Source organism: Bubalus kerabau, chromosome 15 (assembly GCF_029407905.1).
Source record: "Bubalus kerabau isolate K-KA32 ecotype Philippines breed swamp buffalo chromosome 15, PCC_UOA_SB_1v2, whole genome shotgun sequence".
NCBI lineage: Eukaryota > Metazoa > Chordata > Mammalia > Artiodactyla > Bovidae > Bubalus > Bubalus kerabau.
The window spans coordinates 9,369,527-9,392,345 of record NC_073638.1 but is presented as its reverse complement, the minus strand read 5'-3'; the positions used below and the strand labels follow the sequence as shown (position 1 = coordinate 9,392,345).

The following is a 22,819-nucleotide window of genomic DNA, read 5'->3' as shown; positions in this document are numbered from 1 at the left end:
TGAGGTCTGCAGACATTTTTCATTCTTGCATTTTGGGGAGGTGTGCTGCTGGAATCTTGAGGGTAGAGGCCAGGGATGATGGTAATCATCTTACAGTGCACAGAAAACCCTCACAACAAAGAATATCCCCAAATGTCTTTTGTGCCAGTGTTGAAAATATTAATCTAAGGTTATCATGTAATCAAATTTATGATTAGTAAAAGAAGAAAAAGTTTTACTTTTTCCTAATTTCACATTTCAGAATGCTACTGAGACTAGGTATGCATATAACTATGCATATAAAATAAAAATGAAAATCTTCCAAAGGACTATGTGAAATTTCTAAACACAGAAGAATTTATGATTGAAGAGGAACAGGAAATGGAGACAATTCTAATGGCAGAGAGTGCATTGTCACCTGGAGTTACTGGAGAAGATAAAGCTGAGACACTGAATCCGACTCCAGTGACAACCAAATCTCTGATCATAGACTGTCTTGAATTGGCATTGCCCCCTGAACTGGCTTTTCAGCTCAATGAATTATTTGGCCCTGTAGGTATTGATTCAGGGTCCCTAACAGTTGAGGACTGCGTGATTCATATAGATCTGAATCTGGCTAAAGTGATTCATGAGAAATGGAAAGAATCTGTAATGAAGCAACAAAGACAAGAAGAGGTATCTTGTGGCAAGTTAATGCAAGATCCTTCCCTGGTTGAGCATGTTGGTCTTGATAATTCAGAACAAAAATCATCTCAGAGAACAGGCAAAAAATTACTGAAGACCTTAGCAGCACCTGAAATGCTACCCTTACTGGATCATTGGACCATTCAAAGTTAAAAAAAAAAGTATCACTCAGAGAAATAATGTCAGAAGAAATTGCCTTACAGGAAAAGCATGATTTGAAAAGGGATCCACTTATGTTTGAGAAAGATTGTGCCACTAAGCTAAAGGAGAAGCAACTCTTTAAGATATTTCCAGCCATTAACCAAAATTTCCTGGTGGACATTTTCAAGGACCACAACTATTCATTAGAACACACAGTGCAATTTCTAAATTGTGTTCTTAAAGGAGACCCTGTGGTAGCACAAGAATTTGTTCACCAAAATGAGAATATCACTTCTCATACTGCACAGAAGTCTAAGGAGAAAAAGGCAAAGAAATTGAAAGAGACTGAAGATATACCAAATGAACCATCTTTCCAGGACTTTGAGTACCCAGAATATGATGACTACAGGGGAAGAAGCTTTCCTGCACCAACAGAAGAGGATGGAATGCTACAGCAAGGCAAAAGAAGCTTATCGGATGGGGAAGAAAAAACGTTGCCACATTTTATGCCCAGCAGGGTAGTCTCCATGAGCAGAAGATGAAAGAAGCTAATCACCTTGCTACCATGGAGATACTTGAGAAAGTCAGTGCCTCCCTACTGCCTCAGAATGTTCTAGACCTCCATGGGCTGCATGTGGATGAGGCTATAGAACATTTGACAACAGTTTTACAGCAGAAAACTGAAGAATTTAAACAGAATGGTGGTAAGCCCTATCTCTCTGTGATAACGGGGAGAGGAAACCACAGCCAGGGAGGAGTTGCTCGCATCAAACCAGCTGTCATTAAATACTTCACAAGCCATAACTTTAGATTCTCTGAAATTAAACCAGGGTGCTTGAAAGTCATGCTAAAGTAAGATAAACATCCTTGACTAAAAAGTGTGAAGGTTTGTAACTTAAAATTAGTTTTATTTGCAGTGATTTAGCCAATTTATGTAAATGTATGTTTTATTAATAGTGATGTCCAGTTATAAACAGAAAAACATGATGTTTTTCAAAATTCAAGAGAAGTTTAATTTTTACTGAACCAAATGCCAAATATGTTATCTATTAAAGATATTAAAGATAATTTTTATTGATTACCAGATGTCTAAGAAAATTATCAGCTGTGGTTTTAAAGATTGAAATGCTCTGATACTTTCTCAGACAGAAAATGTTACCTTTATATTAATTGTTGTTTGATGTTTTGTAAAGTCTTAAAGGCTTCTATGAGAGGTATTTAAAGTGCTTTGAGATCTAGTAGAAGGCAATGGCAACCCACTCCAGTACTCTTGCCTGGAAAATCCCATGGACGGAGGAGCCTGGTAGGCTGCAGTCCATGGGGTCGCTAAGAGTCAGACACGACTGAGTGACTTCACTTTCACGCATTGGAGAAGGAAATGGCAACCCACTCCAATGTTCTTGCCTGGAGAATCCTGGGGACGGGGGAGCCTGGTTGGCTGCCATCTATGGGGTCGAAACAGAGTCGGACACGACTGAAGTGACTTAGCAGCAGCAGCAGTGCTTGATTGAATAAGTGAAGAAAGGAATATGTGAAAAATGCATGAGGACCCACATTTTCATATCTATAGTACCCAAGTAGTAGCAAAGTATTAGTTCATGATTTTATTATATATTATTTTCAACATTCTAAGACTTCTACAATTTCAGTTTTTTAAAAATTAATATTTTTATTTACTACCTCATTAGCTCTGCTTTTGGTGAATTTAAAGATATATTTTAAAATGTACAACACCTATGCTTGAGATGTGTGTCTTTACATTTCATGTATCATATTTTTTAAAAGCCATCTTGGTCAAGTAGAGAAAAACATCTATTTAGGTCTCTGCAATTTACTAAAACAATATCATTTGCCAGCTATACCTTTCTTTGGTAATAAGCCTGTTCAGCACGAGGAAAGAGCAAGAATTTTGAGTAGGGACATAATGGAGAAAAAAATGTTTTGCTATTTCAAGAAATTTTAAAGTGTGTCTTTTTGGTCCTTACAGAAAGTGTGGATTACGGACCAGTGTTTGTGCAAGAACCAGATGATATAATTTTCCCGACTGATTCTGATGAAAAGAAAGTAGCACTGAATTGTGAAGCTCGTGGCAACCCAATTCCCAATTACAGGTAGAAATTCACTATTAATCATTTTTCTTTTCTTAAAAATTCCTTTCAGTGAGATTCTGATACACCCAGGGAGTATTATGTCTTAAGTAATTTTTACATTTTGTCTTCTGATTTTTCCCTAAGATGGCTTCGAAATGGAACAGAAATAGATTTGGAAAGTGATTATCGCTACAGTTTGATAGACGGGGCCTTTATTATAAGCAATCCAAGTGAAGCAAAGGATTCTGGTCATTATCAGTGTTTGGCAGCCAACACATTTGGAAGTATTCTTAGTCGAGAAGTCATTCTTCAGTTTGCCTGTGAGTAAAATATTGCTCTTTACATATATACATGTATAGTGTGTGTGTGTGTGTGTGTGTATAGCTTTGAAGTTTATTTAGGCAAGAGCTTATGATTTCGAATTTTAAAATAATAGTATAAACTAGTCATGCTTAGAACTGTGCAAACAACGTGCTTCTTCCTGACATATTTTTAAATCCCCTGAAATATGTGCCCTCTTCACATAAATAGTAGTTTGGGAGGCTAAAAATTCAGTTCATAAAAGCAGATTAAGTTTTAGAATTCAAATATCTTTTGAAATCTAGTAAGAAGTAGGTTTTTAATTACTTCTATCTGCTTTTAAAATATTTACTTACTTGATATTCTTCTACTGCCTATGATAGTCACTATTGGCTATAGATTCTTCTGGACATAAGACAGCATATTCTAAAAATTCTCCTTCTAGTCAAAAAACCAAAGAAATACCTCTGAAGTGCTATTTCAGATTCTGACTATAACCTCCCTTCCAAGTGTCCCAGTTTCTTTTTTAATCGGAAAAAAGGTACCTCATGTATTCATTCATATATCTATACTATATATATTTTCTAAAATATATCATATATATAATTAACTAAATGTATAGATTTCTTGAAACTCTTGAAATTATTTTACATATTATGAGTCTTACACAAACTTGAGGATAGATACTGGGTGAAAAAAACATTTGTACCATTTTTTAGTGAGTAATCCTAATTGAATTTAAATTCTTGAGGATTATAATCACTGAGAAATAGATAGGAGGGCCAGGGATCTTGGTGTTAATAATTCAAATGTAACTATAATGGCTATGTAATTCATCACAAAATGATTTTTAAGTTAAAACTGCACCCTGAAGAATGAAATAATTGATTTTTCTCTTTGTAATCTTCTTCACATATTATGTCTAATTAACCCAGAACCCAGACACCCTGTTAAAGGAGTGTGAAGGAGAAAAGGGAAGGAAAAAAATGATAATGGATCCAGTTTGGAGAAAATCGAGCTAGGTACTAGAAAAATCAAAACATTATCTTTTAAAGTAGAATTGGCTAAAGAGTTCAGACTGTATACACCAAATATACCAATATAGTAGACTAACTATACTTTTGTTTTTTTTTTAAATATTATGCAGCACATCACAGAAATCTAATATTTCTCAATATGTAGATTTAAAAGTATCCTTTTTGTTGTTCAGTTGCTTAGTCAGGTCCTACTCTTTGTGACTCCATGGACTGCAGCTCACCAGGCCTCCCTGTCCATCACCAACACCTGGCGCTTGCTCAAGCTCATGTCCATTGAGTCGGTGATGCATCCAATCATCACATCCTCTGTCGTCCCCTTCTCCTCCTGCCTTCAATCTTTCCCAGCATCAAGGTCTTTACAAATGAGTCAGCTCTTTGCATCAGGTTGCCAAAGTATTGGAATTTCAGCTTCAGGATCAGTCTTTCCAAGAATATTCAGGACTGATTTTTTAGGATGGACTGGTTGGATCTCCTTGCAGTCCAAGGGACTCTCAAGAGTCTCCAACACCACAGTTCAAAAGCATCAATTCTTCTGCACTCAGCTTTATTTATGGTCCAACTCTCACATCCATATATGACTACTGGAAAAATCATAGTTTTGACTAGACAGACTTTTGTCAGCAAAGTAATGTCTCTGCTTTTTAATATGCTGTCTAGGCTTTCCAGAGCTTTACTTGCAAGGAGCAAGTGTCCTTTATTTCAAGGTTGCAGTCACATCTGCCGTGATTCTGGAGCCCAAGAAAATAAAGTCTGTCACTGTTTCCATTGTTTCCCCAACTATTTGCCATGAAGCAAATAGGAAAAGGAGTACGTCAAGGCTGTATATTGTCACCCTGCTTATTTAACTTATATGCAGAGTACATCATGAGAAATGCTGGGCTGGATGAAACACAAGCTGGAATCAAGATTTCTGGAAGAAATATCAATAACCCCAAATATGCAGATGACACTACCCTTATGGTAGAAAGTGAAGAGACTCTTGTTGAAAGTGAAAGAGGAGACTGAAAAAGTTGGCTTTAAGCTCAACATTCAGAAAACTAAGATCATGGCATCCAGTCCCATCACTTCATGGCAAATAGATCGGGAAACACTGTTCAATAGTGCAGTCTTTTCAAGACAGGTGCAGCAAATCCAGGAAACATGTACTAATACCAGTGGCTTATAACTTTTTCTTTGGTTTATATTATCTGACACAAGTATACCAATTCTCAGTTGCCTCTTTTTCTCCTAAATCAGCAGTGATACAAAATATGCAATGTTTTCTACATTATTCAGAGCAGAAATCTACTTGCTGGAAGACTCTAGGTGTCTATTTGACTGTACCTTCCTAAGATATTAAAAAAAAAAAACAAAACAAAACAGCCACTGCTATCAAATACTTCACCCCATGTAGAGTGCATAAGGTGGCACCAGCATTTACAGTTTAAGACTAGGCAAGGAAAGCTTTCTCTCAATCAGCCTACCTGCCTCCTACCTACCTTCTACCTGCCCACTTACCTATCTTACCTACTCAGCATCAAGCTATCCTGAACTTAATTTACAACAATACTTGCTTTATTTTTATTAATAACTTAAACATATGGGTAAAATATGCAATCATTAGTAGTGTCTTGTTACTCTGCTCTCACTATCCCTGTCGCACCTGACTTGCTGTTGTGTTTTGGAGGCTATACATATGCATGCTGCTGCAGCTGCTGCTGCTGCTAAGTCGCTTCAGTCGTGTCTGACCCTGTGCAACCACATAGATGACAGCCCACCAGCTCCTGGGTCCCTGAGATTCTCCAGGCAAGAACTCTGGAGTGGGTTGCAATTTCATTCTTCAAAAGAACCCATAAAATGCCTGGTGGAAGCAGTCAGTCACTTACCTATTGCCTCAAAATTGCTCCCCATCTCTATTCTGTTATGTCTCTGTTGATAGTATGAAATACAAGTCTTTTAGGCTTTGTTCTATCTTTTGGCCAGGATATCTTTGGGGGGAAATGCAAATACAGTTAATAGAGAAGACAGAACAAAGATTCAATTTGCTGTCTAGTATACATTGGTGTCCATAGAAGGCAATGGCAACCCACTCTGGTACTCTTGCCTGGAAAATCCCATGGACAGAGGAGCCTGGTAGGCTGCAGTCCATGGGGTTGCTAAGAGTCGAATAAGACTGAGCAACTTCACTTTCACTTTTCACTTTTCATGCACTGGAAAAGGAAATGGCAACCCACTCCTGTGTTCTTTCCTGGAGAATCCCAGGGACGGGGGAGCCTGGTGGGCTGCCATCTATGGGGTCGCACAGAGTCAGACACAACTGAAGCAACTTAGCAGCAGCAGCATACATTAGTGTCTAGTATACATGGGTGTCTAGTATACCTGGGTGTATATACAGAGTACTAGTATACTAGCTTAAAACTCAACAGTCAAAAACCTAAGATCATGGCATCCAGTCTCATCCTTCATGACAAATACATGGGGAAACAATGGAAACAGTGAGAGACTTTATTTTGGGGGGCTCCAAAATCACTGCACATGGTGAAGGAGCCATGAAATAAAAGATGCTTCCTCCTTGGAAGAAAAGTTATGACCAAGCTAGACAGAGTATTAAAAAGCAGAGACATTATTTTGCTGACAAACGTTTGTCTAGTAAAAGCTATGGTTTTTCCAGTAGTCATGTATGGATGTGAGAAATGGACTATAAAAAAAGCTGATCCCCGAAGAATTGCTGTTTTTGAACAGAGGTGTTGGAGAAGACTCTTGAGAGTCCCTCGGACTGCAAGGAGATCCAAGAACTCCATCCTAAAAGAAATCAGTCCTGAATATTCACTGGAAGGACTGATGCTGAAGCAGAAACTCCAATACTTTGGCCACCTGAAGCAAAAAGCTGATTCATTTGAAAAGACCCTGATGCTGGGAAAGATTGAAGGCAGGAGGAGAAGGGAACAACAGAGGATGAGATGGTTGGATGGCATCACCAACTCAATGGACATGAGTTTGAATAAGTTCCAGATGTTGGTGATGGACAGAGAAGCCGGGCATGCTGCTGTCCATGGGATTGCAAAGAGTTAGACACAACTGAGCGACTGAACTGAATTGATACCTGGGTGTGAACATGGGTGGGATGGGATTCTAATAGTCAGAATAGTTTTATGATTAGGGAGAGGAAATAAGGTAGGGTGTCACAGAGAATGAAAAATGGGACTTCTTAAAGAAGAGAGAGGATATAAATGTAAAGCAAGATTAAAAATTTGGTGTCAAATTCCCTTTGCATCATGATTTTCTATGACCAGCCTCATAGATAGAGATGAGTTCACCTTCTGTTGTTGATACAATGCTTAATGTCCCTTAGGGCTTAAGAACTTTAGTGACTAGAGGAACTCTGATTACTTTGTACACATTTTGGAGCTGATATTAATTCTTCATATCACCATCTACTATTTATTAAAAAATTGAAATATGTATTATTAAACAACTAATATTTCAAAACTAATATATTATGAAGTTTCAGTTCAGTTCAGTTCATTTCAGTCACTCACTTGTGTCTGACTCTGCAACCCCATGAATCGCAGCATGCCAGGTCTTCCTGTCCATCACCAACTCCTGGAGTTCACCCAGACTCACGTCCATCAAGTCAGTGATGCCATCCAGCCATCTCATCCTCTGTCGTCCCCTTCTCCTCCTGCCCCCAATCCCTCCCAGCATCAGAGTCTTTTCCAAGGAGTCAACTCTTCGCATGAGGTGGCCAAAGTACTGGAGTTTCAGCTTTAGTGCCATTCCTTCCAAAGAAATCCCAGGGCTGATCTCCTTCAGAATGGACTGGTTGGATCTCCTTGCAGTCCAAGGGACTCTCAAGAGTCTTCTCCAACACCACAGTTCAAAAACATCAATTCTTCGGTGCTCAGCCTTCTTCACAGTCCACCTCTCACATCCATACATGACCACAGGAAAAACCATAGCCTTGACTAGACGGACCTTTGTTGGCAAGGTAATGTCTCTGCTTTTGAATATGCTGTCTAGGTTGGCCATAACTTTCCTTCCAAGGAGTAAGCGTCTTTCAGTTTCATGGCTGCAGTCACCATCTGCAGTGATTTTGGAGCCCACAAAAATAAAGTCTGACACTGTTTCCACTGTATCCCCATCTATTTCCCATGAAGTGATGGGACTGGATGTCATGATCTTCATTTTCTGAATGTTGAACTTTAAGCCAACTTTTTCACTCTCCACTTTCACTTTCAGCAAGAGGCTTTTTAGTTCCTCTTCACTTTCTGCCATAAGGGTGGTGTCATCTGCATATCTGAGATTATTGATATTTCTCCCAGCAATCTTGATTCCAGCTTGTGCTAGTTTTAGATGATTATTAAAACTGTTTAGTTACATTAAATATTTAAATCGAACACAAATCTGTTAGATGTTTTAAATGTCATTTAATAAGACAAAATTACAAATTATCAAAATGATTACAAACATACAAACTCGGTTTACAAAGATTTAATTGTAATTGGTATAAATTTAAGGTATAAAAGCCTTAATCTTTATACCTTTAATTTAATTATGTACTACACAATTATTTTATCAACTATGGTTTTCTACATTGTGTAGTACAATTGTGATGTTCTAAAATCAAATAGAAAGGAGGATCATATTACCCAATCCAGGGTAGTTTCTGAGTTATCAACCAGTTGATATCAACCAGTTGTTCCTCTCAAAGTGAGACTGTGACTCTTGGACTCTTTTATAATTTAAACATTATTTTTTGTTATATAAATAATAGTTTAAATACAGCTTTTGCATACGTTTTCACCTTTTGAAATATGATATATATGACTAAAATAACAAACACCAAAAAAAAAAGGTGTCATTTTCATCATAGAAGACTGGAAGGCAAAAGTAGGAAGTCAAGATACCTGGAGTATCAGGAAACTTGGCCTTGGTGTACAAAATGAAGCAGGGAAAAGGCTAATGGAGTTTTGCCAATAAAATGCACTGGTCATAGCAAACATCCTCTAGCAACAACACAAGACTCTACACATGGACATCACCAGGTTGTCATTACTGAAATCATATTGATTATATTCTTTGCAGTCAAAGATGGATAAGCTCTATACATTCAGCAAAAGCAAGACCAGTAGCTGACTGTGGCTCAGATCATGAACTCCATATTGCAAAATTCAAACTTAAATTGAAGAAAATAGGAAAAACCACTAGGCCATTCAGGTATGACCTAAATCAAATCCCTTACAATTATACAGTGGAAGTGACAGATAGAGTCAATGGATTAAATCTTATAGACAGAGTGCCTGAAGAACTATGGATGGAGGTTCATGACATTGTACAGGAGGTGGTGATCAAGACCATCCCCAAGATAAAGAAATGAAAAGGCAAAATAGTTGTCTGAGGAGGCCTTACAAATAGCTGAGAATAGAAGAGATGTGAAAGGCAAAGGAGAAAAGGAAAGATATACTCATTTGAATGCAGAGTTCTAAAGACTAGAAAGGAGAGAGAAGAAAGCCTTCCTAAGTGAACAGTGCAAAGAAATAGAGGGAAAACAATAGAATGGGAAAGACTAGAGATCTCTTCAAGAAAATTAGATATACCAAGGGAACATTTCCTGCAAAGATGTACACAATAAAGGACAGAAATGGTATGGACCTAACAGAAGCAGAAAATATTGAGAAGAGGTGGCAGAGATACACAGAAGAACTATACAGAAAACATCTTCATGACCCATATAACCATGATGGTGTGGTCACTCACCTAGAGCTACACATCCTGGAGTATGAAGTCAAGTGGGCCTTAGGAAGCATTACTATGAACAGCTAGTGGAGGTGATAGAATTCCAGCTTAACTATTTCAAATCCTAAATGATGATGCTGTGAAAGTGCTGCATGCAATATGCTAGCAATTTTGGAAAAATCAGGTGTGGCCACAGGACTGGAAAAGGTCAGTTTTCATTCCAATCCCAAAGAAAGGCAATGCCAAAGAATGTTCAAAGTACCGCGCAGTTGTACGCATCTCACAAGCTAGCAAAGTAATGCTCAAAATCCTGCAAACTTGATTTCAACAGTATGTGAACCAAGAACTTCCAGATGTTCAAGCTGGGTTTAGAAAAGGTAGAGGAACCAGAGATCAGATTGCCAACATCCTTTGGATCATCGGAAAAGCAAGAGAATTCCAGAAAAAAAAAATCTATTTCTGCTTTATTGACTATGCCAAAGTCTTTGACTGTGTGGGCCATAATAAATTGTGAAAGATTCTTAAAGACATGGGAATATCAGACCACCTTACTTGTCTTTTGAGAAATCTATATGCAGGTCAAGAAACAGCAGTTATAACTGGACATGGAACAGCAGAGAGGTAAAAATTGGGAAGGGAGTATGTCAAGGCTGTGTATTGTCACCCTGATTTTTTAACTTCTATGCAGAGTGTATCATATGAAATGCCAGGCTAGATGAAACAAAAGCTGGAGTAAAGATAACCAGGAGAAATATCAATAGCCTCAGATATGCAGAAGACACCACCCTTATGGAAGAAAGTGAAGAAGAAATAAAAAGCCTCTTGATGAAAGTAAAAGAAGAGAATGAAAAGCTGGCTTAAAATTTAACATTCAAAAAATAATGATCATGGCATCTGGTCCCATCACTTCATTCAAGTTGATGGGGAAACAATGGAAATAGTGACAGCCTTTATTTTGGGGGGCCCCAAAATCACTACAGACAGTGACTGCAGCCATGAAATTAAAAGATGCTTGCTCCATGAAAGAAAAGCTATGACCAGAGAAGCATGGCTTGCTGCAGTCCATGGGGTCACCAAGAATTGGACACGACTGAATGACTGAACTGACTAAAATAATGTGATTATAAGATTTATTTGGACAATGTTAAATAAACATTAAATGTGTCTCCCCTAATTATATTCATAGAAAAATGACCAAATCTATATTTTATAAATTGATATGTGTTTAAATATTCTAACTATTCATATGTTAAAATCCCATTAATCATATCTGACTAGAATTATCTTCCTTTTGCATGAAAATTATATACATTATATACATATATGAAAGTGAAGTGAAAGTGAAGTTGCTCAATCGTGTCCGACTCGTTACAACCCCATGGACTGTAGCCTGTCAGGCTCCTCTGTCCATGGGTTTCTCCAGGCAAGAATACTGGAGCAGGTAGCCATTTCCTTCTCCAGGGGATCTTCCCAACACAGGGATCGAACCCAGGTCTCTTGCACTGCAGGCAGACCCTTTACTGTCTGAGCCACCCAGGGGCTCCCTACTCACATACATCATATTAAATAATATGTACACATATACATCATATTAAATAAGATTTTGCAGAGTTAGCTTATTCATATACATATATCTGGCCACCCACTCCAGTACTCTTGCCTGGAAAATCCCATGGACAGAGGAGCCTGGTAGGCTGCAGTCCATGGAGTCGCTAAGAGTCAAATAAGACTGAGCGACTTCACTTTCACTTTTCACTTTCATGCATTGGAGAAGGAAATGGCAACCCACTCCAGTCTTCTTGCCTAGAGAATCCCAGGGATGATGGAGCCTGGTGCGCTGCTGTCTATGGGGTTGCACAGAGTCGGACACGACTGAGTGACTTCACTTTCACTTTTCACTTTCATGCGTTGGAGAAGGAAATGGCAACCCACTCCAGTCTTCTTGCCTAGAGAATCCCAGGGATGGGGAGCCTGGTGGGCTGCTGTCTATGGGGTCGCACAGAGTCAGACACGACTGAAGTGACTTAGCAGCATACATATATCAGTTGTCACATTTTGACTAATGGAAGTCCTTTAATATTAGCTTCTTTTCCTCTTATTAACCAGAAATATATTTTAAAATATTTTAGCTTTCCTCCAATAACATCTTGATCTTGTGACTATTCCCCAAGTATATATTCAACTACTTTACATTGACCGTAATGCATGTTATTTATATAGACTAAAATCTAGATGTTAGAGGTGAGTGTCAAATTGATCCAAATAAGTTCTGATGCTGAGGAGGATGATATTATCGCCAAATCTGTTTAGTAAAGAAGACTTATAAAACCAAAATCTTTTTTAAGTTCTCAAGTTTGTATAAATAATTATATTTAATGGATGCTTATTTCTGTGGCAGACAATGTTCTAAATGTTTTAAAATATGTCAGTTCATTTCATTCTAATAACCAACATATGTTTCATTACAGTGTTAAATATAAATGCATTTTACAGCTGCAACCTCTTATTTAACTCTGATAATTCTCAGTCTTTTCCTAATATAAATATATATTGTATTTGCTTTATGACATACTAATTTTGATTTTAAATTCACCTCTCAAAGTCTAATTATATTATAATCTCTCAAAAATCTTTATATGTTTCCTTCATCAAAATCATTTCATAATCAATATACCAATACCAATGTGTTTAACAAAAATAAATATCAAGATAGAAATAAGAATATAATCATCCTGCATTTATTCTCATTGTTTAAATTAGATAATGTCTCTTGTTTGATTTTCCTTGTGGAAATTCGAGAATTTAGGGAAAATTTGGTCTCCTTCTAGATCTAGAATTTGAGGATTTATAGTAATTATGTTAACATGTAATTTTTTCTTATATTTTCTCTTTTAATATAACTTTTTCTCTTAATTTTAAAAATTTCTTAGACAGTCTATAGTTAGAACCTTGAAAGCTACATTTTCTAAATAATCTTGAGATAGGACAAAGATGAGTGTGGGTGTTATCAAAAGCTGAAAATATCTTCATAGATCTTGGCTTTTGGAGGGCTGATGATAATGAAATGAGTACTGACACCTTTACTATAGATGTAGCAATGATTAAAAAGTGTATCTAATGTGTGGAAAAATTAATTGTAAGTGTAAAACAAATTTAGTTTCTTTTTGGTTTTGTTCCTATTCATGTCACTCATGAATCAACAAGTACATATTAATACAGCAATTATTTTATTTTGCTAATATAGTAATCTCAACATCATCCCAAATGTGATTTATTTGACTTGCTATACGAAATCATGCACCATACAAGATAAATATGTAAATTAGTAAATACAGGAAAAATACATTTCATCACAAGAGGTCAAGATAGTATAAGCCATAGGTCTCATAATTATTGTGGTCATGACATAAATATTTCCTTGGGACTTCCAGTAGTCAGAGAAAAAGGAAAAATAGAAACATTTAAAGGATTCTAATTACCCCCAAGTTCCTTAAGAGAAGAAATTATTTTTTTTGTTGTTGACATTTACTTCTCATAGAAATTTCTCATTTGACGCTTTATGTAGAGATTTTAACATCTCTGCATCAACTCAATAGGAAGTTTAATTAGCTTGACATAAAACCAAACCAATTTTTAAAATGTAACTAGAATTTAATCATGAAGCTATTCACTTCATTCATTTATAAATCTTTTTTTTTTAAGTTTTGATTTGAGCTGCTAATGAATTTGAGCAGCTGTTGTTCCTTTTAACCCACCCCTCACATGTCTAACTGTCTATCTGTGAGTAGAAATTAAGTACTCCCTAAATGAATATTTATTTATAAACATGGCTCAGCTTAGTTAATGTTAATAATGTACTTTAGCATTAATAAATATATATCTCATAAGGGTATAGTAAAAATTAATGAGGTGGAGAAGTCATGTCTATGAACTGATTTCAGAAAGTTCAGAAAGAAAGACATAAATAAACACAAACTTGGATATTATTGCTAGTGATGATTGTTTCTGGTTATCAATAAAATTATTTTTGACAAAGTATATTTTGTTCCTGTAGCTTATGTTCATCATGAGTATAATTTCCTCACCTAGTGCAGTGATTTTTCTTCACTGACAAGCAAGAATACACCATATAAAACTTTGTCACTCTATTAGCTTATTACCATGCTGATGAGAATTTTGAATTGATAATGTGACACTGCACACTTCTCAAACATCCTTCAGAAATCTTAGGCTCATAACAGTCTCTCCAAAGTTTGGATTTTTAGAAATAACTCATAACAGCAAGTCAAACATAAAATGAATCAAGAATAAAATCTCATGCTGTCTCTTGCCATCCGGTAAATTGATAGTTCATATCTAAATTCCAACATATTGCTTTTCAGGGCATTTAAGATGATTTACATCCAGAATATTCCATTAGCTTTCCTGGAAGCAGTTGATTAAAATAACCTCCTTAACTCTTTGAGGGATTATATGATTTTTATAAACTTCGTATTTAAGTCATTTAAACTTTCATTTTCATGTAAAACTGAAAAATTACTTCTCTAGCTTTTTCTTAATTTTTTCTGCTAAAGTAAAATTGACCTTAGACTTTAAAATCACATTACTAGCATTTAATATCTAATGAAATTATTTGAATAATTGCTAACTCTACAGTATATATTAAGCTTTATCCCATTAGTCTATGAGGTTTGTTTCTAACAAATGTATTAAATTATTTGAATATTAATCTAGATGAGTCACACTGGCATGGATGATTTTACTAGTTACAAAATTATCTAGTTTTAATACATTAATATTAGTTTGTAATTGTGTCTTCTATAAGCAAAGCAAAACTTTTTATAAAATCATTACTCAAAGAATATGTTTTAAGTTTTCCTTTAAAATAATGATACTAGATTTGGTACCTATGACTATATGACCCCTTGAAAAACTATAGCATGACTTCTTTGACTTATGTCATAGAAAAATTTTAATGAAAAATACTTCCTCTTATCTTAAAGGAAAGTCATAAGTGAATCAAAGTTGAAATCTGGTCGACTGTCCTCAATTATTAACTCTTCAGTTAGAAGGCAGAAAGAAAAAGAGAGTTACTCTGGGCATTTGAATACAAGAGAACTCTATCAGGTCAGTTCAGTTCAGTCACTATCTTCTGCTACTTTTTGCAACCCCAAGGACCACTGCACACCAGGCTTTCCTGTCCATCACCAACTCCTGAAGCTTACTCAAACTCATGTCCATCGAGTTGGTGATGCCATCCAACCATCTCATCCTCTGTTGTCCCCTTCTCCTCCTGCCTTCAATCTTTCCCAGCATCAGGGTCTTTTCAAATGAATCAGTTCTTCGCATCAGGTGGCCAAAGTGTAGGAGCTTCAGCTTCAGAATAAGTCCTTCCAATGAATATTCAGGACTGATTTCCTTTAGGATGGACTGGTTGGATCTCCTTGCTGTCCAAGGGACTCTCAAGAGGCTTCTCCAACACCACAGTTCAAAACCATCAATTCTTCATTGCTTAGCTTTATTTACAGTCCAACTCTCACATCCATACATGACTACTGGAAAAACCATAGATTTGACTTGATGGACCTTTGTTGGCAAAATAATGTCTCTGCTTTTTAATATGCTGTCTAGTTTGGTCATAACTTTTCTTCCAAGGAGCAAGTGTCTTTTAATTTCATGGCTACAGTCGCCATCTGCAGTGATTCTGGAGCCCAAGAAAATAAACTCTCTCACTGTTTCCCCATCTATTTGCCATGAAGTGATGGGACCAGATTTAATTATCTTAGTTTTCTGAATGTTGAGTTTTAAGCCAGCTTTTTCACTCCTTCTTTCACTTTCATGAAGAGGCTTTTTGGTTCTTCTTCGCTTTCTGCCGTATGGGTAATGTCATCTGCATATCTGAGGTTATTGATATTTCTCCTGGCAATCTTGAATCCACCTTGTGCTTCCTCTAGCCCAGCATTTCACATGACATACTCTGCATATAAGTTAAATAAGCAGGGTGACAATATATAGCTTTGACCTACTGCTTTCCTGATTTGAAACCAGTCTGTTGTTCCATGTCCAGTTTTAACTGTTGCTTCTTGACCTGCATACAGATTTCTCAGGAGGCAGATAAGATGGTCTGGTAGTCCCATCTCTTTGAGAACTTTCCACAGTTTGTTGTGATCCACACAGTCAAAGGTTTAGAGTAGTCAATAAGGTAGCAGTAGATGATTTTCGGGAACTCTCTTGCTTTTTTGATTATCCAGCAGATGTTGGCAATTTGATCTTTGGTTCCTCTGCCTTTACTAAATCCAGCTTGAACACCTGGAAATTCATGGTTCATGTACTGTTGAAGCCTGGCTTGGAGAATTTTGAACATTACTTTGCTGGTGTGTGAGATGAGTGCAGTTATGTGTTAGTTTGAGGATTCTTTGGCACTGCCTTTATTTGGGATTGGAATGAAAACTGACCTTTTCCAGTCCTTAGGCCACTGCTGAGTTTTCCAAATTTGCTGACATATTGAGTGCAATGCTTTAACAGCATCGTATTTTAGGATGTGAAATACCTTAACTGAAACTCCATCACCTCCACTAGCTCTGTTAGTAGTGATGCTTCCTAAGGTCCACATGACTTCACATTCCATGATGTCTGGCTGTAGGTGAATGATCACACCATCGTGGTTATCTGGGTCATGAAGATCTTTTCTGTGTAGTTTTTCTGTATATTCTTGACACCTGTTCTTAATATCTTCTGTTTCTGTTAGGTCCATACCATTTCTGACCTTTATTGTACCCCTCTTTCCATGAAATGTCCCCTTGGTATCTCTAATTTTCTTGAAGAGATCTCTATTCTTTCCCATTCTATTGTTTCCTCTATTTCTTGCATTGATCAATGAGGCTTTATCTCTCCTTGCTATTCTTTGGAACTCTGCATTCAAATGAACGTATATGTCCTTTTCTCCTTTGCCTTTTGCATTTTTTCTTTTCTCAGGTATTTGTAAGGCCTCTTCAGACAACCATTTTGCCCTTTTGCATTTCTTTTTCTTAGGGATGGTCTTGATCACTGCCTCCTCTACAATGTTATGAACTTCTATCCATAGTTTTTCAGGCCCTCTGTCTACCAGATCTTTATAGAAAAATTCAAATTAAGAGGTAATTTTGATAATCTAGATAAAAAGAACTTGAAGGCCTGGATGTATTGGATATAATAGGCATCTGTAGGAGGCTTCAAAATAAATAAGAATTTGCAAATTATTGAACAGAAGGGGGTGGACCTTTAAAAAATATGAAAGAGTTAGAATGATATATATAAAGATTCTGAGTTTTGAATATTCAATTAAACTGTTCATCGTGCTGTTACATAATAAAATCTCACAGATAAGAGAAGCAAGTTTCTGGGAGAATAAATGTTTTCAGATGAGTTGGTTTAGTCTGAATTTTAGAAGAAAATACCCACTATTTAAAATTACTGTTTGACTTACCAAGGGGTACTGGGGCAGTGGTAAATTGGAAGATTGGGACTGACATATACACACTGCTGCTGCTGCTGCTGTTGCTAAGTTGCTTCAGTTGGGTCCAACTCCATAGATGGCAGCCCACCAGGCTCCCTGGTCCCTGGGATTCTTCAGGCAAGAACACTGGAGTGGGTTGCCATTTCCTTCTCCAATGCATGAAAGTGAGAAGTGAAAATGAAGTTGCTCAGTCGTACTAATATGGACCTACTGTATAGCACAGAGAACTCAACTCATTACTCTATTAGTGGTCTGTATGGGAAAAATATTCTTAAAAAGGAGTGGATACATATATATATATATATTATATATAATATATATATATACATGGATATATAAGTGGATATATAAATATATATATTTATATATGTATGTATAACTGATTCATTTTGCTGTGCAGCTGAAGCTAATGGAACATTGTAAATCAATATACCTCATAAAAATTAAAAAATAAACTAAAATAAAATACTGGTTGATGCTCAGAAAAGGCAGGCAGAGACTATCTACAGAACGCAAGGAGAAGTCATAGGGATGGTTCATCAAAAGAAATTATATTAGGAAGAAAAGAGGACTAAGAATTAACCTTTTGGAATATACAGATTTCTCTCATAGAAAGATGAGTAAAGATAGAAAGGAGTTAGTGAAGAAGACAAGAAAAGGATCATCTGAGAAGAGTAGCAGAAAGCAATAAAATAGAGTAAAATATAACTAACATTCAGAATTTTAAGGTGGGAACTGTCACATCAAATGCTGTAATTCTCATAAAAGAACTTTGAATTTTGAAACTTTTAAAAATCAATTTTAGTAATAATTGAGACAAATCAGGATTGAAGGGAGTTAAGTATAAAATATTATGAGGGCTTCCCAGGTGGTGCTAGTGGTGAAGAACCCATCTGCCAATGCAGGAGAAATAAGAGATGTGGGTTTGGTCCCTGTGTCAGAAAGATCCCCTGGAGGAGGGCATGGCAACCCACTCCAGTATTCTTGCCTGGAGAATCCCACAGACAGAGGACCCTGGTGGGCTATAGTCCATGGGGTCCCACAAAACCGTGGATTATGATTTTGACTGTAACAGTAATGGGGATGTTTAACAAAGTTTTGTTGATATGACATGACATGACATGACAGTGAAACATAGCAGTATTTGGGAGTAGAAAGAAGGGACTCAGTGTTGAGGAAGATGCTGAAAATACAAAATAGAGTCTCATTTGTGAAATGAATTTCTCCTTTCTAAGTAAAATATAGGTTTCCTCTTAATTTTCATCTTCTTCCAGGGAAATCTGTCATGCAGAAGATACTGAATGTTGTAAAGAATATGTGGAGCTAGAAAAATATTAGAGTTTATGCTCTCACATTTTGACCTGCAAACTTTAAGGACTCTAAAACCAGTCAGGGAGCAATAATATCCTGTGAATATTTCTTTTTTTTTTTTTATTCTTTCAACACAAATTCTCATTCAATATCCACTAAAATTTGTTCTTTTTCAATAAAACACAACTACTATCTCAAGAGAAGTAGAATTTTTTTTTTCCCTGTCATAACTTTGTAACACTCAGTGGAAAAATCACATAGTAGTTAGGTTTAACTGATATTTTTCCATTCCCAAAATTCCCAAAAGAAGAGAAACTGAAAGCATAACCCCTGCTGCTGCTGCTGCTAAGTCACTTCAGTCATGTCGGACTCTGTGTGACCCCATAGACGGCAGCCCACCAGGCTCCCCCGTCCCTGAGATTCTTCAGCCAAGAACACTGGAGTGGGTTGCCATTTCCTTCTCCAATGCATGAAAGTGAAAAGGGAAAGTGAAGCCGCTCAGTCATGTCTGACTCTTAGCGACCCCATGGACTGCAGCCCACCAGGCTCCTCTGCCCATGGGATTTTCCAGGCAAGAGTACTGGAGTGGGGTGCCATAACCCCTAATCAAGACCAAATAGTCAGCTGTGTGCTGCTCAGAAGGGTCTCTGGACCTGTGAGTTCGTGTTCCTAGTCTGTGTGGCCTTTCTGCAATGTTTCTGAGTCTTAATGCTTTGTGTATGTTTTTAGTCAAAATTTAGTATTAGTATTTTGAGAAAATTATGGGAGTTAATTTGGATTTCTCATAAATCCTATAGGCTTATCTGTGCATCTGAAACAAGAGATTTAAAAAAAAATAAAAAACTTCAACTTATTGCAATAGACACTTTTTCAACTGTAAATTATGCTGTATAAGTCTGTGTTGGATGCTCAAATTGCAATATGATAAGCATACTCTAACACTTTGTTTAGGATATCCTCCCACATTGACCATTTAACCTAGTCTGTAAATTTGACAAGACTGTAACTCTAGGTCATGTTTACTGGACTTACAGTCTGCTGCTGCTAAGTCGCTTCAGTCGTGTCCAACTCTGTGCGACTCCATAGACAGAAGCCCACCAGGCTCCTCCATCCCTGGGATTCTCCAGGCAAGAACACTGGAGTGGGTTGCCATTTCCTTCTCCAATGTAGGAAAGTTTTATGGACTCTGTGGGAGAGGGAGAGGGTGGGAAGATTTGGGAGAATGGCATTGAAACATGTAAAATATCATGTATGAAACGAGTTGCCAGTCCATGTTCGATGCACGATACTGGATGCTTGGAGCTGGTGCACTGGGACGACCCAGAGGGATGGTATGGGGAGGGAGGAGGGAGGAGGGTTCAGGATGGGGAACACATGTATACCTGTGGCAGATTCATTGTGATATTTGGCAAAACTAATACAATTATGTAAAGTTTAAAAATAAAATTACATTAAAAAAAAAAGAAAAGTGAAAGTGAAGTCGCTCAGTCGTGCCCGACTCTTCACAACCCCATGGACTGCAGCCTACCAGGCTCCTCCACCCATAGGATTTTCCAGGCAAGAGTACTGGAGTGGGCTGCCATTGCTTTCTCCAGGACTTACAGTCTAGGTTTAAACTAAAGTGGGATGAGGATGACTTCTCTATTGTGAGGTTACTTTCTATACATTCTGTGGAACTTAAGGGCCAAGCATGAAGTTTGTTGGGTCATGGTAATCACCTCATAAGCCATTAAGTCTGTCTCTGTGGACATGTATGTGTTTACTTTGGATTTGCCAAAAAGTTCATTCAAGACTTTCCATAATATCTTACTGAAAAATCCAAATGAATGTTTTGGCCACCCAACATTGTCTTTCTTTTAAATGATTTTTAAAATTTATTTTATTTTTTACTTCAGGGTTCAATTGACATATAATATTATGTTGATTTCATATGTACAACATGGTTCAAAATTCATGTATGTTGTATAGTTGTTGGTTACCACAATAAATCTAGTTAACATCACCTTATGTAGTTGAAAAAAGTCTTTTTTGGTGTGATGAGAACATTTGCTTTTAGCAACATTAAAGTAGTCAATACTGTATTACTAAATGTAGCCACCATGCTGTAAATTACATGCCCATGACTTACTTATTTTATGACTGGAAGTTTGTACCTTTTGAACTCTTTTGCCCACCCCTCACCTTTTGCCTCTGGCAACCACCAATACATTCTCTGTTATCTATGAGCTCAGTTTTTGTTATTGCTTTATTTAAAATTCCATATGTAAGTGGCATAAAGTATTCGTCTTATCTCATTTAGTACAGTGCCCTCAAGATCTATTCATGATGTCACAAAAGACAAGACTTCATTAATTTTTATGGTTGAACAATAGTCCATTATATATATCACATTTTCTTTATTCATTCTTCCATTAATGGGCACTTAAGTGGTTTCCAAATCTTGAATACTGTAAATAATGCTGCAGTTAACATAGCAGATATCTTTTTGAGTTAGTGTTTCCATTTTCTCAAATACTAAAAGTAGAATTGCTGGATCATATGATAGTTCTATTGCTATTTATTTAGGGAACTTCACAGTATTTTCCATAGTGACTACACCAATTTACATTCCCACCATCATGCCACTTGAGTTTCCTTTTCACCACATCCTGGGCACTACTTGTTAGTTCTTATCTTTTTGATAATAATCAGTCTAGCAGGTTTCCCCAATTATTAGTGATATTGAGCATCTTTTCATGTCTCTGTGATCCATATGTATGTCTTTAAGAAAATGTATATTCAAATCTGTCCATTTCCAGTTGGATTGTTTGTGTTTATTTTGCTACTTAGTTGCATGAGTTTGTGTATATTTTGAATATTAACTCATTATCAAATATATGATTTGCAAATTTTTCACTATTCAGTAGGTTACTTTTCACTTTATTAATTATTTCCTTTGCTGAATAGAAGCTTTTTTTTTTTTTTTAGTTTATTGTGCTATTACTCTTTATGTTTGCTTTTATTATTTTTGCTTTTGATGTCAGATTAAAAGGGTCTTCCCAGGTGGTGCTAGTGTTAAAGAACCTGCCTGCCAATGCAGGTAGACATGAGACACAGGTTCAATCCCTGGGTCGGGAAGATCTCCTGGAGGATGGCATAGCAACCCACTCCAGCATTCTTGCCTGGATAATCCCATGGACAGAGGAGCCTGGCAAGCTGCAGTCCATAAGGTCGCATAGAGTTGGACATGACTGAAGCAATTTAGCATGCACACATGCATGTCAAATTTAAAAAAAAATTCATGGCCAAGACAGATGTCAGGGAGCTTAGTGCCTACATTTTATTTTAGTATTTTTCATGGGATCAAGTCATATTCAAGTCTTTTGTCCATCTTGAGTTATTTTTTGTGTAGTCTAGTTTCATTTTTTTGCAAGTAGCTTTCCCAACATTGTTTATTCAAGATACTATCCTTTACCCATTGTATATTCTGACTCCTTTGTCATAAATAAATTGACCATATATGTGTGGGTTTATTTCTAGGCTCCCTGTTGTGTTCCATTGATCTATGTGTCTGTTTTAATGTTGACATTGTTGTCTTTAGACAAAAGTTGCTATTACTCTTCACTTTTCCTCCTACTCAGGGAACACTAATCTAAAAAACCTATGCTTATTAAACTATTGTAAGTCTAATCATCCATTCTAGAATAAAGGGCAAATTCCCACAAATACCTACAAAGCCATTTGTTGTTTAGACTCTGCCTGCTTTTCCAGTTTTCTTTCTAAATCTGCTGCTGCTGCTGCATCGCTTCAGTCGTGTCCGACTCTGTGCGACCCTATAGACGGCAGCCCACCAGGCTCCACCGTCCCTGAGATTCTCCAGGCAAGAACACTGGAGTGGGTTGCCATTTCCTTCTCCAATGCATGAAAGTGAAAAGTGAAAGGGAAGTCGCTCAGTCGCGACCCCATGGACTGCAGCCCATCAGGCTCCTATACAGTGCTCAAAGCATCTTATTCTTGTTCATGATATCATATCTTTACTTGTTATATTCTCCCTGACTGATGGGCTATTGTTCAATCATCTCTCTCTC

General features: G+C 36.9%; 1 protein-coding gene across 1 annotated transcript in view; it reads left to right on the top strand.

Annotated features, from left to right (window-relative positions):
• Positions 1-22,819, top strand: part of CNTN5 (contactin 5) — a 649,216-nt gene that overhangs the window by 27,964 nt on the left and 598,433 nt on the right. The window contains exons 3-4 of the mRNA XM_055548167.1: positions 2,792-2,915; positions 3,039-3,214. Of these exons, the coding sequence (XP_055404142.1) occupies positions 2,792-2,915; positions 3,039-3,214 (300 nt within the window). The remainder of the gene's footprint in view (positions 1-2,791; positions 2,916-3,038; positions 3,215-22,819) is intronic.